General features: G+C 35.5%; 1 protein-coding gene across 1 annotated transcript in view; it reads right to left on the reverse strand.

Annotated features, from left to right (window-relative positions):
• The window catches only part of RYR2 (ryanodine receptor 2), a 6,224,161-nt gene that overhangs the window by 1,855,313 nt on the left and 4,353,448 nt on the right, over window positions 1-15,400 (reverse strand). The window contains exon 74 of the mRNA XM_044059048.1: window positions 3,654-3,788. Coding sequence (XP_043914983.1) covers window positions 3,654-3,788 — 135 coding nt within the window. The remainder of the gene's footprint in view (window positions 1-3,653; window positions 3,789-15,400) is intronic.

Raw genomic sequence — 15,400 nt, forward strand, 5'->3', positions numbered from 1 at the left:
GTCCCTCTGTCTAGCCAATTGGTACAGGTCCTTTTCTCCCTCTTTAGTGTCCAACCTTTCATACAACTCTACATATGCCTTATCCTTAGCCTTTGCCACCTCTCTCTTTGCCATGCTTGCCATGCTCCTCATCTCCTTATACTCCTGTCTACTTTCTTCATATCTCTGACAATCCCACTTCTTCTTCTCCAGCCTCTTCCTCTGTATACTCTTCTATACTTCCTCATTCCACCACTAGGGCTCCTTATGCTCCTTCCTCTGTCCAGGTGTCACACCAAGCACCTTTCTAGCTGTCTCCCTTACCATCCCTGCTGAAGTTACCCAGCTATTCGGTAACTCTTCACTGCCCCCTCCCCAGTGCCCGTTTCAACTCTTCCCTGAACTCCACCTCACAATCACCCTTTTTCAACTTCCACCACTTATTTATGTATATTATGTATGTCTATACACAATTATAATCCTGGCAATTTAAAAGGCTGTGTTTTAGATACAGTTGAGGTGTGTTTAGTGGAATGTACAAGTTTGAAAGATAAACTTTTGGAAAAGAAACTTTGCTTATCTTGAAATATGGTAGTTTGGAGCACTTTGGGCTTAATAAAGAATATAATTGGAAGTATGTAATTTGATTATTGAATGATTGGGTGACTAATTGCTTGTTACTTGTGATTTATTTTATATTTAAGGATGGTTTAGTTTACAATATGTTTTTTACTCTTGGAAGGCTCAGTAAGCTGATGCACTAAGGATTTTATTAAACTTGTAATATTCTTTGGACTAGTGGCCTTTTTGTCATTATTTCACTTCTTTTGTATACTTCTGATGTCTTCTACAATGAAAAGGAAATACATAATATATTTCAACTTGTTGCTTATAGACACATTCACTGGCTGCCAGACAAGTAATATCAGTGGTCATTCAACAGTGATCACAAAATTGATCTATATCCCTACACCCATAAAAGACAGCCACATTCTGTGAACCCTCGTGTATTAGATTGTGATGAAAGTGAAAACATGGCAATTAGTGCAGTGAATTAAGTCTATGATTTCTTAGCAAGATGCTTCAAATAGTCCAGGATTCAATTCTGTCAGCCTCCATTTGCTTGCTGTGTAACTGGCCAAGTCACTCCACTATTACATGCAGTGTTCTGAGGCATTTGGAAATCTAGTTATGATCCTCAATGGTCTCCTGGACTGCATACCTAACAACAGAGTGTGAAATTATAATAAATGACCACATTAATGTATTTCTACTCGTTGCTTGCAGACCAAATTTGTAAAGATAAAGACAGATAGATATAAATATATAGACATGGATACACTGTTCCCACTTCCAGGTTATGTCAGTGATCACTTGTCTAAGATCATGAAGTTGTCCTCTGTTTAAATAAACAGACTTTACCCTCAAACAGATAGTCTCTTTTGGTGATCAGTTCTGATGTGTGATCAAGAAACTGAAAGAAATAATGGTCACAGTAATGAATTTGAAATTGTAGATGCTGCCATTCCCATCCAACCCATCCTGATCACTGTAATAAATGAGTAGATAAATATACATGAACAGGCATGAGTGTGTCATTGCTCTGGGCAGTGTGCACTGTAACCACTGCAGAAAGATATATCTGTTTTACTGCCAGTAAGTGTATAAACAACCTATAGAAACTATAAAAGATTGTCATGTCTGTTTTTCTCAGTATTTCTTGTCAAATAATTAGGGCTTGCCAGGTAAAGTTATAAATTAGTTGCTTAGCTTACGTATTAACAGGACATGAATTGGCTAGTCAAATCTTGTGTGAGAGGGGCGGATGTTAGAAGTGACATTAATGAATGGCAAAAGTAATGGACTAATACAATGCACTGCTGAATGTTATAGTGGGGTGTTCCTAACAGTATACCAGGTTTAAATAAAATTAAATGAAACACTGATGCTTTCAAATAGTTTTGGCCTTATGTTTTAAACATACTGTAGCATATTTCTCTCTATGTGTAATTGACACATTGAGCCTTTTTTCTAGGCACTTTTTGCTCTTGTGCCTGACAGCCATCAAACCTCCCCCAATCATACTCTGCACATGCGTTCCTCCATAATATAGAATTACCCCAGTATACTACAAAGAGTAACAGACATGCATAATGGCTATCACAAAGAGAGCTATGAAGGTTGCATGCTCCTTACTAACATTGAGGAAACAAGGGTGTTTGTATGGCCTAACTCCACCCCCCCGGGGGGGTAGAAAGATGTACCTGTATAAATGCAGATACCAGCAATGCCTCTCCCATAATTGCCTTCTCCTTTGCACTTGTTAATGAAGACTACCACCAGGCAGGGGTGTGGTGAGCCAAACACAAGCCCACAGGATGCAGACCACAATGCTCTCTCTCCTCAAAGGTATTGTGGCTCTATACATCCTACTCTGCCTTACCCTGCTCCCCAGAATGAACATGGCTATTATCTCCTGATAGTTGAAGTGTTTGAGCTATCAATCATGGATTTCAATGAGCAGATCAATGGCCAGTAAGGAAAATAAAAAAATCCACAAACTATATAAGAAAATGGTATGATAATCCACTGTTTTTCAAAGAGGTAAAGACTATAAATATGATATCATTACTCTGATCCCCAAACTAGTGACCCAGTCAGCTGAGCATTCATTCAAAGCAATACTGATACTATAGTCCCACACCATCAGCAACTGTTGATTGTATTCCCAGACAGCTTGAGTCAGGGCAGCTGCCCCACCCCAGCCTAGTCACATCTCTATATGACCTGCACATCTAGTTCATATGGTGCCCCAATATAACTGGTTGTAAAACTAACTTATGTGAGAGAACAGCATATGTAAACATGACCTACAACTAGTAAACAAAAGACTAACAAAGGACTAGCAATGCAGTAACATTGTACACTATTTACAGCAATAAAAACAAGGTTATGTATATAATCTGTAATTTGCTAGACATATAATAATGTGACCTTTTTTGCTATGTCAGACAGAGAAATGCAGTGGGAAATGCAGCTTCCCCCATTGTTTGCCTGATTCCCAGCAAGGGATGTGGAACCTGTCACCCACACACTCTTGTTCCTACTGTCCTACTCTAAAACATTATCTTTATGTATATAAATAAAGTGACATAGGGACATTATTTGTTTTTTTTTTACAGTATATTTTGACACACTGGGAGCATAGCTGATAAAAATGTAGTTAAACAAATGTCTGGAGATGTCCCCAACCCACATTAAATGTACGCATCACAAAAATTACTATTTTTTTACTTAGTTGTATACCTTTTAATTAATTTAGTTGTGTGAGATCGCGTGTTCACATACAGAGATATGTTATAGTGAAGTATATTCTGTACGTTTTGATAAATGTCTGACAAACACACATGCGCACACATACACACACACACACACACACACACACACACACACACACACACACACACACACACACACACACACACACACACAAAGAGACGGAAGAAGCAAAATATATTCATATAATGTTAAAGTATAATTTTAATTATAATAATTATGGCAGAAACAAATACTTAACATAACTAACACAAAGTGCTCATAGCTCGAGTTTCACACATTTCTCATTGTGCAGTTTTGTTTTATTTGATATAAAATGCTCTTTACTAGCAACTAACCTGTTCCAGGTGAAAGATCACATGAGCTATGCCCAGCACCCGTTCTACAGTCTTCTCTGGATCTGCAGTATCTTCTGTCCTGTTTGGCAAATCTTTGTAGAGCGCCATTTGCCACCTGATGGCAGGATCTTCTAACTACAAGAGAAAAGGGATCATATGTATGAATAAATGAATGTCACATAGAACCCTGAAGATTAAATATCAGTATATAAATGAATAAATCAGCTACACATTAGAAATAATTTTGGTGACTTGTCCAGTGTATTAGAATTGCCATAAATGAAGGCACCTTGGCAACTTTATCAGTTTAAATCTAAAAAAAGAACACAGCAGAATGTTATATGGCTTCAAAAATGTAATTATTGTCAATTACAAGAAACTGTAATGCTGCCTCAAGGAATTAGATGTCACATTTCCTTATAACAAAGGAGTTAGACTTATTTGCATTCCTTGGCTTACACTAACCTCGCCTTTCTTAAGGCCAGATTCCCAAAGACTTGCTCTCTGTGTAAGAAACTGAGTCCATGGTAACCCTTTCCTGATTCTGAAAGACTTGGTCTGAGTGATTTACTTTGGTGTAAGGCCTAGCTGAAAACAGGCTATAAATGGACTTACACCAGGGGGACCAGAATCCAAAAGACTATATATGGACACATATATATACACACACACACACACACACACACACACACACACACACACACACACACACACACACACACACACACACACACACACAAACACACACACACAAACACACACCTGCATGCGGGTGTACAAACATATACTCACAGAGTGACTCATACATCTTATTACTCACCTAGACTTGCTTTCTGGGCAGGGCGAAGCTACTCTGCTTCACCCTGGGCAGATTCCCTTCCACTGAGATGCACAGCTAAACTACTGCATACACTCACAAATGTTTTGCATGGCTATGTTCAGAAACTGCCTAGTATGAATGTCTATGAATCACTGTACTAGGCAATTTACGTCCACAGCAGTGCACCAGGACACCCCTGGGCCTCATAAGTACAGGTCCTACCCTTGATTACCACAGTTACATGTGGCACCAGACCTTTCATTAGTCAGCAGGAAGAGCTGTGCTACCAAGCAATGAGGATGACTTTGAAATGGGACAGTCATTCCTACTATGCAAAGTAACTTCCACGGTTTTGTGTACTGTGCAAGTTGTCTATGAATACCCCCCCATGTTAGCTTCAGATACCATGCCTAGCTGTAAGGATTTACTGAAACACTAAAGGTAATATTATAGATGATCCTTTTAAGAGTTAAGTCTGCAGACTGCATAATTTTACTGCTTTTTACAATACTATAGGATACTACCCTTCTCCACAGAGGGTCCAAATCTATTGATTATTGTCTAATAATTGTATATAGTAAAAATAAATAAGACATCACTCTCATTAAATAATATAGACAAGCAGCAAACTAACTTTGCATCATAAAAACTAACACTCTAGACAGTCCTTTGCCGGAATGAATTGCTCATTCTGTCTCATCTTTTACTGGAATTTGTCGGATGACAATCTTCCAGGACCAAATCACCTAAATCCATATTTTATACCATCAAATGGCTAGTCCTGACATAGTGCACAGTCTGTGATCTGTATTCTCCTATCTAGAGGATACTGTGTACTACAGCTGATGTTGAAAATAGTTGGCTTATACAACTCTTACCTTTACAGGCACCATCTAGAGCTTGTGCTGCTGTTGCTCATAACTCCATCCTTGCATAAGTCTGAAGTGGAAACACTCAGTGTGTTTTTTTTTCATTGGGAGGAGATGGAAGGAACTCTTTACAGGCACTGGCCAGAGGTACAGACCTAACTTGGTACCTTATGCCTAGGAGAGGAGGATGTTAACCATTATGCCAACTGGTCTTCTACAGCTTTCCAGTTTTTGTAAAGTGACTCGGTAGATGGCACAATGAAACTCTATCAGGCTGCAAGGCAAAGAAAGAAAGATAAAGAAGGCAGTCAGATACCCCTTCCTACAGGATGCTGACAACAACCTGCTCATCAGTCCATAGGACGTCAAAGGCAGATGGACAGAGTACTTCCATCAGTTTATGAACTAAGAAAATCCCACTGAAGCTGTACTGCCCCAGACATGCCTACAATGAAAGAAAAGGAGGATCCCACCACAGAAGAATTAAAAACAGCTCTAAGGAAAATGAAGTCATGAAAAGCAAAAGGCTCAGATGAGATCACAGCAGATATGATCAAGGTGTGTGAGACAGGGAAAAATGGATCCTGAGGGTATTCATAGCAGTATGGACAGAAAGGTGTATCCCAGGGTTTACCATCATATTGTAGACTTGCACATCTGCAATGGCAGATGTGCAAAAGGATATTTTCAATGGTTCGTATTAGCAAACCAAAAGATGCCGAAGACACAAAAGAGCGAATGCCAATGTGCATTCGCACTTTGGTGAGTTCGGCATTCTTCACTGTAGTGCATCCTCGGAGTTAGTATATATAATTATGGGGGGTGTGGGAGGGCACAGTCTCCCATGTGGATGGTACGGGGGGCTTGCCCCCCTGCTAAACGTGTTGTGAATGGCACCGGATGTTGAGGTAAGTTCGAAAAAATGTCAACAGTTCGGATTCAAACTGTTGACATTTTTTTAATTTGCTGTTATTCTCGTTCACTAACATTAATTTCAATAATGTTTTTCATGTAATTACTTGTACAAAACATTGTAGAAATTATGATGGTAAGCCATATCCCAGATGAGTGGAGAATAAGTCAAGTCAAGTAAACTTTATTGTCATTCAGACCATACGACATAAAGTGCACAGCTAAAAGAAATGGAGTTTCTCCAAGCTCATGTATAAATATAACATAGAACTCATGTACAAACATAAACACAGAAAGAATATACACATACACAACAACAGTCCAAGCAATCCAAAGGTAGAGAGGCTTCATCAGCCATGCTCGATTTATTCACGGTGGTGATAACAGTGACTACAGTCATCCTCAACAACTTTATTGCTGCCATCTCAAGTCGCAGTCAGGTCCCCTCTGAACAACAGAACTCAAAATTCAGATTTAAATTCAGATTCAGATCTGGATTCAATCAAAAACCGGTAGACAGAAAATTGGGTTTCTGCCACTTGAAGGCCTGAATTGCCACAAACAGATCAACTACCACAATATTCACACACATATATATATATATGTATATATATATATATATATATATATATTATATATATATAAATATATATATATATATATATATATAATATAATATAATATACACACATATATATATATATATATATATATATATATGTATATATATATATATGCTCTTACACCTATATTTGCTTGAATGTATATATGGAAACTTAAACATTTATATACTCTTATTCAATTGTGAAATATCTTGCAATGCTCTACCAGGTACTTATCTACTCTCATTGTATATTTTACACACTTGTATTTTCAACCAAAAGGAGTAATATCTTCTTATTGTATACTAACTGCTTTAAAGTCTACAATCTGTATGCTACTACAATGTAATGTCTCTTTTGTAAATTTTTCTTCTCTCTGTAAACTTATGGAGTTTTCTCCCCAGGACTCTGCTGAAAACAGACACTTGTTGTCCAGTCAGACTATCCTGGCAAACAAATGTTAAATAAATAAATAAACTTACCCACATATATGCAATTATCTGGTGTTAACATAATTCTGAGTATGTACTTCCAAATTAGCTACCCAAAGATGAAAAGCTTGATTACAGCTCTGAAACTGTAAAAACAGAAATCATGAAACAATGCCAGTAAAAGTTTTCTATATGGGTAAAATTCAATTACTGACTTTTTTGTCAAGTTAAGAGTATTGATAGCTTGCTAGTAATTACACTGCCTAGATGTTAGCAGACAACAAATTTGAAGAAACTAGGGTAAAACCAACCAGAAAAGGAGATTGAAAAAAAAAAACTCTGGCTGGGAAGAATCTTGCATCTGTTCAGCAAAAAGCAGCTTTGGCAGACAAGATGGCTTCCAGTAATTTAGAGGAAATTGCATTCAAAGATGTTCAAACTACATGACACACTGAAATAATGTATACAGTTAAATAATAAAAGGCTAGAAAACAACAGAAGAAGCTTTACTGAGCTACTTATGTGAACTGATAAAACTGCTAAAATCAGAGGCTGAAATGAAGAAAAGTTTGGCTTTGCATGAGGCTTCTGAAGAAGAGTTGTTTCAAATATAGAAGATTGCACACTGAGAAAAAGCTCATATTTCTCTGGGGTACTAGAGAAACTGGAAGGGACAGACTGCATTCATTTTATAAAAATACAAATAAGAAACTGGACTGGTGCTCTACAGCAAGATTTATTAATTGAGAGGGTGGAGCATGTGTATGCTCCAAATCTGGCCATGAAAAAGCAGCTAATACCTGTATTAGTAGAGATGCAATCATACTAGCAGAAAGAATCACTCCTGACAAAATTGTTGAAGAAGAGAAAAGTATTAAAACAGTGGACAGATGAGGATTTGTAGAAAATTATTATATGTACACCAGACAGAAAAGAAACAATTTTATCCAAGCAGTCAGGGAATGTCAAGAAGTAGGTGTGAGATTTAAGCTACTGCATTCAGCTTTCTTCAGAGCATCTTCCCTGATGGATCAAATATATTTTTGATGAAGAACAGGCTAAGGAGGAAATAAAAAAAAAGTTTACCCAACAAAGAATGAGCCAGATAGCAGAAGGGGACTCTTCTTCTTACCCTTATGATAATAACAAATCATGCAATTTGACTTTGCCAGTGAGAACTTTTCTTTTGCTCCAAAAGAAAATGCTTGATGGGAAAAATCATGAGCTTACCAGAAGAATCATGAATATCTTGGGTCTGAACAAGACTATACTGCTGGGAGAGTGAGATGATCAGGAAATTCAGCAATACTGTGAAATTAGTGAATAAACAAGACTGTAAATCATTAATCCCATTGGATAAAGAAATAACTTGAACAGTGGCATTGCAAGAATAAGAACGATTGGAGTTTAATTGACTGTGTTAAACTGGTGAATAAATTGTAAAGCATTTATTCCACATTATGTCATTAATGTTTGTTACAACACGGAGAGACAGAAGGAGTGGTAAGTAAAAATGTCTATTAAAAGACTGATGGATAGAAAAAGTAAGCATTATTAAATTCTGTATAAATACTTAATGACTTAAATTGCATGTTATATTATAAAGCAGTTTAGTATGGTGTTAATTCAGGGAATTTTAGAAATGTGAGGAGGGAAAGTGTTATCAGTGACTTATATATATATCAAAGATATTAAAGCAATAAACTACTTCTCAGTTGTAAGGTATCCAGACTGTGCACTTTATAAACATAATAAAGGTTGGGCAGAAGTAAGTTAAAGTTAATATAATGTTGTGCTCTTGGGCTGCTCAGTAGAGTGAAAGTGTATTAATTATATTATATATAAACTTAAGATAATTTCCCTTGTTTTTACAATGGTGATTATCTGAATTAATGCCCTTGATGTAAGCTACATACAGCAATTTTTAAGCAAATATGCTTGAAAAATAAGATAAAATTGTGAAAGGCATGGAATATTTATTCCAAATGCAAAGCCATTGGCTAATTTGTTTGATTAGTAAAAGCTTCCAGTGGAAGACAAGCCTCTAGAGGTACAAAGATTTAATCATGAGAGGCCTGAACAGTATGTTCTTACTGAAATTTACACATATTCTTAAATCCATATGCATATGTTTTTAATACCCACTTTGTTTACTTGGAGATGAAAAGCCTGAAGCAATTAATCATGAAAATTCCAAACACCATATGCTGCGTGAAATGTACAAGCTATATTATAAATAACATTTAAAGATACACTGACAAGCAGTTTAATGAAAAAGTAAATGAAGTTTGAATCTCTGGGACATGAATATACAATTTACATTATTTATTTAAAGGTAGCCAGTGCACTTCTTCTTATGGCTAAAAGCTAATATTTACTTACAGAATGCATGCTGGTTTTCACATCTTTGATGGGAAAAAAGATAAAAAAGAACAGACAGCAATCAGTGTATGCTACAACACAGAGTCTAACATGCAGTTCAAAATGAATACCATTAATTTATAACAAGTAGTGCCTGTGGATGCAGTAGGTCAATTTAGGGCAACTGCTCCTATTTGTGGGAGGGGATTACATATCATTTTTTTTCTATTGAAAATTTACATAGTTCTGTCTTTTTATTGTAAGTTAAAAAATAGGTGGGGGATCTGAAAATCTATTTTGTTTTTGTTTGAGTGCTTCATTGAAGCAAAAAGTCTTGTAAAACTGGATACAGACTCAACTGGAAATGAGAAGTAATTGCATAACAGATTAACCTGTCAAATATTAGTATGTGCATGTATGCTAAACACTGGAAATACATATGCAAAATAACTGTCATGTATAGCAGGTGGGAGTAACAGATTTCTATCATAATGGCTATGCTATTCATATTATCATGGAATGTACATGGACTTACAAGGGAAGCTAGAATATCTTCAGAAGGGAAAACTAGCAAGTGGAACAAAATGAACATGGAGTTAATATATATATGGCAGAAATAAGAAAGAAAGTGATATCAGACAAAACATTAATGGAAATAATTTATAGGAGCTGACAAAGCTTAAATTATTGCAGAGTAAGGGGAATCTCACAGAGCAAGAAAAGAAACTACAGAATGCTAAAAGGAAAATCATGAAGTATTTGGATAATATCCATGGGATTAAGAAGATTTATGTTAACAAACTATTTTTAATAGCAGCACTAGAGCAGTAAAACTTATAGCATGATGACTTAGGCAACAGAAAATAGAAAGTGTTATCACCAAATTTAGGGAGCCTACAATAAGAAAAATAACCAGACATCCTATAGAGATTTTAGAGATATTTCAGAAATGTTATGAAAATTTGTATAAAACAGAGGAATGCTGAAACCAAAAAAAGACGTAAATGAAAATATATATTGAAGACTTGATTATGCTGCAGTCAGATGAGGCTTTCAACACATATCAACAAAGACAGGAACAGATGACATATAAACAGTGATTATAAATCAATCAACAGGGACATCTCTGAAAACAGATGGTATTACCGTGTATGTTTGGAAGTTGGGAGGGAAAAAGTGATGAAGACCTGGAAGGTATTGTTTAACAATATTTTAAGAAGGGGAAGTGCCAGCATCTTGAAGAAAGGACCACTTTTTTATAGCCCTTTTTCAATTTTAAATAATAATGATAATGTGTTTATGTCTATACCAGCTAATAAAATGACAAAGGTGTTGCCACAACTGATTGCTATGGATCAGTGTGGTTTGTGAATGGGGGGGGGGGCAGATATTTAACAACGTTAATAAAACAATTGTCCAGAGACAGAAGTAGAACGGAAGAAAATACCACCACTGTTGGTGGGTCCTGATGCAGAGACAACATTTTATAGACTCAGTTACAATTTTATGAGTGGGACAGTGGGAGAATTTGCATTCCATGATATAATAATACAGTTAACTAAGAAGCTATATGAAGATTCAGAGGCAAGAAATAAGGTGAGAGGGTTTTTCTTTGACAAGTTGTATTTGAACAAAGGAAATGGGCAGGTATGTCTTATTTCCTCTTTGCTGTGTGCTTTACATTTAGAGTCACTGGCAAAGAAAATAAAGGACTCATACATTCCAAAATATAAATAGTATGGTAATCAAGAAAAGTTAGTTTTATTTTCAGATTATATTATTCTGTACTTAATAAATCCAGAAATGGACATTTCAGTGTTATGGAACACTTTCAGACAGTTTCAAATATTTTTAGAATATACAATTAATGAAGTTAAAACTATAGCAGTATACTATATACTCACACATCAATTGGCTCAGCAATACTTATATTTATGTGGACATGAAAAGATGAAGTATTTAGATATAAGAATTAAAAAATGTTCTGTTATGGCAGCAAAGGGACTAAACAAAAGATAATACAAAAATTGAGAAACTGGAAACTCTTGATTATGGATATGGATAGTAAGATACAGTCTTTTTAGTCCCTTTAGCTTTATATACAGCTCAGGCATATTTTTCAGTACAATGAGGTTGTGGATGGTAAGTAATAAAGAGATGAAGGACTTTAATTGGGGGAGGAAGACGTTAAGTTAAATAAATTGATTCTTCCCTTACAAAAATGTGGTTTATGATTACCTGATTTGAAGGAGTACTTAAGAGCTATGCATTTAAGTCTTATAGGGATAGCACAATCAGAAGGTTATAAATCAAAGTGGAAAGGTATAATGAAGAAACATGGAGGGAGTTCAAAAAATAGGGATTGAGTAGAATTCTGGATGCATGTCCTTAAGGAGAATAACAATGACAATACAAAATGCTACATCTATAAACCAGCAGAGACTATTCTATGAACTAAGCCAACATGAGAATGGAGAAGTGCCATTTTATGAAATGGGATGACTACATGCAGGGTTACGGGAAACTGGCAAGAGGGGTATGAAATACACTGAAGAACACTGGAAAAGAAGCCAAGGTATTGGTTGTACATAACTAAAAAGGAAAGGTAACAGACAGGATAAGACAAGGCAGAAATTTGGACTGCTGGTTGAAGACTGCTTTCCTTACCAGGGATTGATAATACATTATAGGTAGAGAGAAAGGGATAGGAAAGTGCCAAGTGAAACATAGTTTGGGTAAAATTTTAGTTGAAGTAAGACCAGAAGCTGCTGGAAAATTGATAATTTATAGGGCATATTGAAATACTGCATAGCAGCTATTATAATTAATCATAGAGGTTAGAAAAGATTTGGAAGAGAGAGAGAGAGAGAGAGACTGAGAAGCCAATTTACAAAGGAAAATGAGAAGATATCTAAATGGGATGACATCTCTATGGCTCCCAAATATTTAACAAACTTCAGAAGATTTAGGATTTTTGCTTGGAAGTGTTTTACCAGGTATTTTTATATCAGAGGCAGACTTTAGAAACTTTTCCTCAGGTAGATAGCAAATGCTGGAGATATGATCGGAGAAAGAGAAAACTGGGAACATGTATTTTTTTGGGAATATATTGAGTTGGCAGACTCAAAAAAATGTATAGAAAATACTTTGTCAGAAATGCTCATGAAGTAAATCATAACTAAGGCAATTATTATTTTGAGCTGAGACATAAGAACTGAACTGCCTAGACGTGGTAAGTTCTTATTAAGTGTTATGCTATTGGCTGTTGAAAAAGCAATTACTAAAAAATGGAATTCAAAATCTAAATTGAAGTAGTGAATAGTGTAAATGAGATAAAAGAACTAGGGGGTGGGATCTGTAGAAAAATAAGAAGCAAATTACATAGAAATAAACAGAATTTTTGAGAACAAAACATATAGAATAATGTTCAGTAGCAGGAGTGAGGTTTATGGGAAGACAAGAATTGACCAGTTTATTTAGTGTAATTATAATTGTTTAAAACAAAATATAAATGTATACTGCAAGAAAAATGTTACTATGCTTTGTTTTTTCTTCTATTTATGCATGTATTTCTATGTCATTGTCTAAAACAAGAGTTAACAAAGATACTTAAAAACAAAAATAATTCTATCAGTTCTTGATCTGTAACTGAATTTGTACTTTATATTCTTGGATGCATCTGTGCTGACTACAAGGTCTCACAAGAAAATACCCTGTACCAAAGAAAATTAGAAGTTTATCAAAGTAAGTGAAAAAAAAAAACATAATTTTAAAAAGTACATATGCATGAGAAATTCATTTTAAAGAAATAAATATTAAATATTGATAATCTCGAATGGTTAAAGTCATGTTTTACAAATAAACAAGTACAAAAAATTTAATTAATGCATTTCTACCATCTGAGGCAAAAGGGAACATGTGATGGAGGTCTTTCTTCTAATAATAATGAATAATACATCGAATCCCTGAATGTTTTGTGCTGATTAGCATTCAGCAGTTACAGTTCATTATTTATCACAGAAATAAAGATTTCACAGTAGGTGGACTTCAAATACCATACTTCAATAATAAAAGCAAAGCATAATATAAGCAGGCAGGAATGCTCACATCCAAGGATGCCAAGCACAGCTTTTCATTTGTATGTTCCACTGTCAGACATTTCCTTTAGTATTAATATTACTAAACCAAATGCACAAAAGGGAGTTTGTAGTAAAAGCAATAGTTTAGAGAAAGATGTACTCTTTACCTCAAGTAAACTGTTCAGGCATTATCTATGAAAATGTTTGTCTGTCTCTCTCTCTCTCTCTTTACTTCCAAGTATTACTTGTAAAGGCACCATGTTTTTCCATTCAACTGAATAGCAGACAGAATGGATATCATATATGTGCAAATCATACAAGTGCAAATCATACATGTGCAATTCATCTAAAAAAGCATTCATTGAGTCCTACTTTATCTTGTCTGCATGTTTTGACCTATATTGTAAGAAAAAGGAGAGACTTGCAATGCAATCAGAGATTTATCTTGTTTCATTTGCATATACTGCAAGGAAGGTGAATTTCAAAATTACTAGTAGTAGCTTGTCATTTCATGCATAAAATGCAGGTCCTGCATTTTTGCTGAACAATCTCCTAGCAGACCAAACAATAAGAACTAATATCAGCAGGCAGGGTTATGGGGCCAATAATGTAATCTTTCTTATTGTCACTTTACGTACAAAAAAAAAAAAGACTGAGTTTTGCAAGCATGTGGAAAAGCCCGACTCTAAGTCAAAACATAATGTCATAAAGAGGCATGGGAAAATCCACCATAACCCTAAGTGTATAGATTTATTTCCAAACAGTACAAATGGATCTCAGTTTACACATCTCTCAGATGGCTACACTGTATAAAGCATATGTAAACATATATTTACTGCATTTTGATGTGAAGATTTATTGCATACTTAGCTATGTTGTTACAGCACTTAATATGATCAAAGTATTTTATTTGATGACTCAGGAAAAAGAAAATAAGGATAGCTTCTTGACTCTTTTGGATCCTTCAAGGGTGCTGCTGATGAATTCAAGATTTATCCATAAAAATCTGGCTTTGTGTTCAACGTGTTGCGTAGTACTGATTTTGCACTTTGAAAATGCTGGATAGGCATTTTGAAGCTTAGTTGCTGCTAAGTCCTCAGGCTGCTGTATTATTTGGTTCCCTAGATTTTGAACAGTCCATACCAGGGCATCTATAAGGTTTGTCTTGCATGCCAGACTTGACAAAGGTTTAAGTTCTCCTGAATATGTCTATAATATAAGGATGCTATGGCTACATTACCCTCCACCCAGTAGCACTGCAGTATTTTTTTCAAGTTTGCAGAATTCTTCTCGGCTCATGTTGAACTATCACAATGGCTTTGTGCAGACTGACGTTTAATTCCAGACTGATGGTAAGACCATTAGTCTAGCATAGAGCAGTGTGAGGTATGCATGCTGTCCCTGTATCTTTGTGCATTTTCTCTGGGTTTTCTGGTTTCCTTCTATTTCCCAAAAGCATGTATCAGCCAGAGTTTTGGCTGATATATGTTTGAGATGGTCTAACTTACACGGTTAACAAACAAGCAAGTAAAATAGTAAGTAAGTAAATAAATAAATGAATAAAGAGTTTGGTTTACTACACTTGTTGTCATTGTGAGCTACTTAAAAAAAAAAACATGCCTTGGATATGGTGATCCTCCTGCAAGTGATTGTAATAGGCCTGGAGGTAACAC

This window comes from Protopterus annectens, chromosome 1.part2, assembly GCF_019279795.1.
Source record: "Protopterus annectens isolate FY-2018-M chromosome 1.part2, PAN1.0, whole genome shotgun sequence".
Lineage (NCBI taxonomy): Eukaryota > Metazoa > Chordata > Ceratodontiformes > Protopteridae > Protopterus > Protopterus annectens.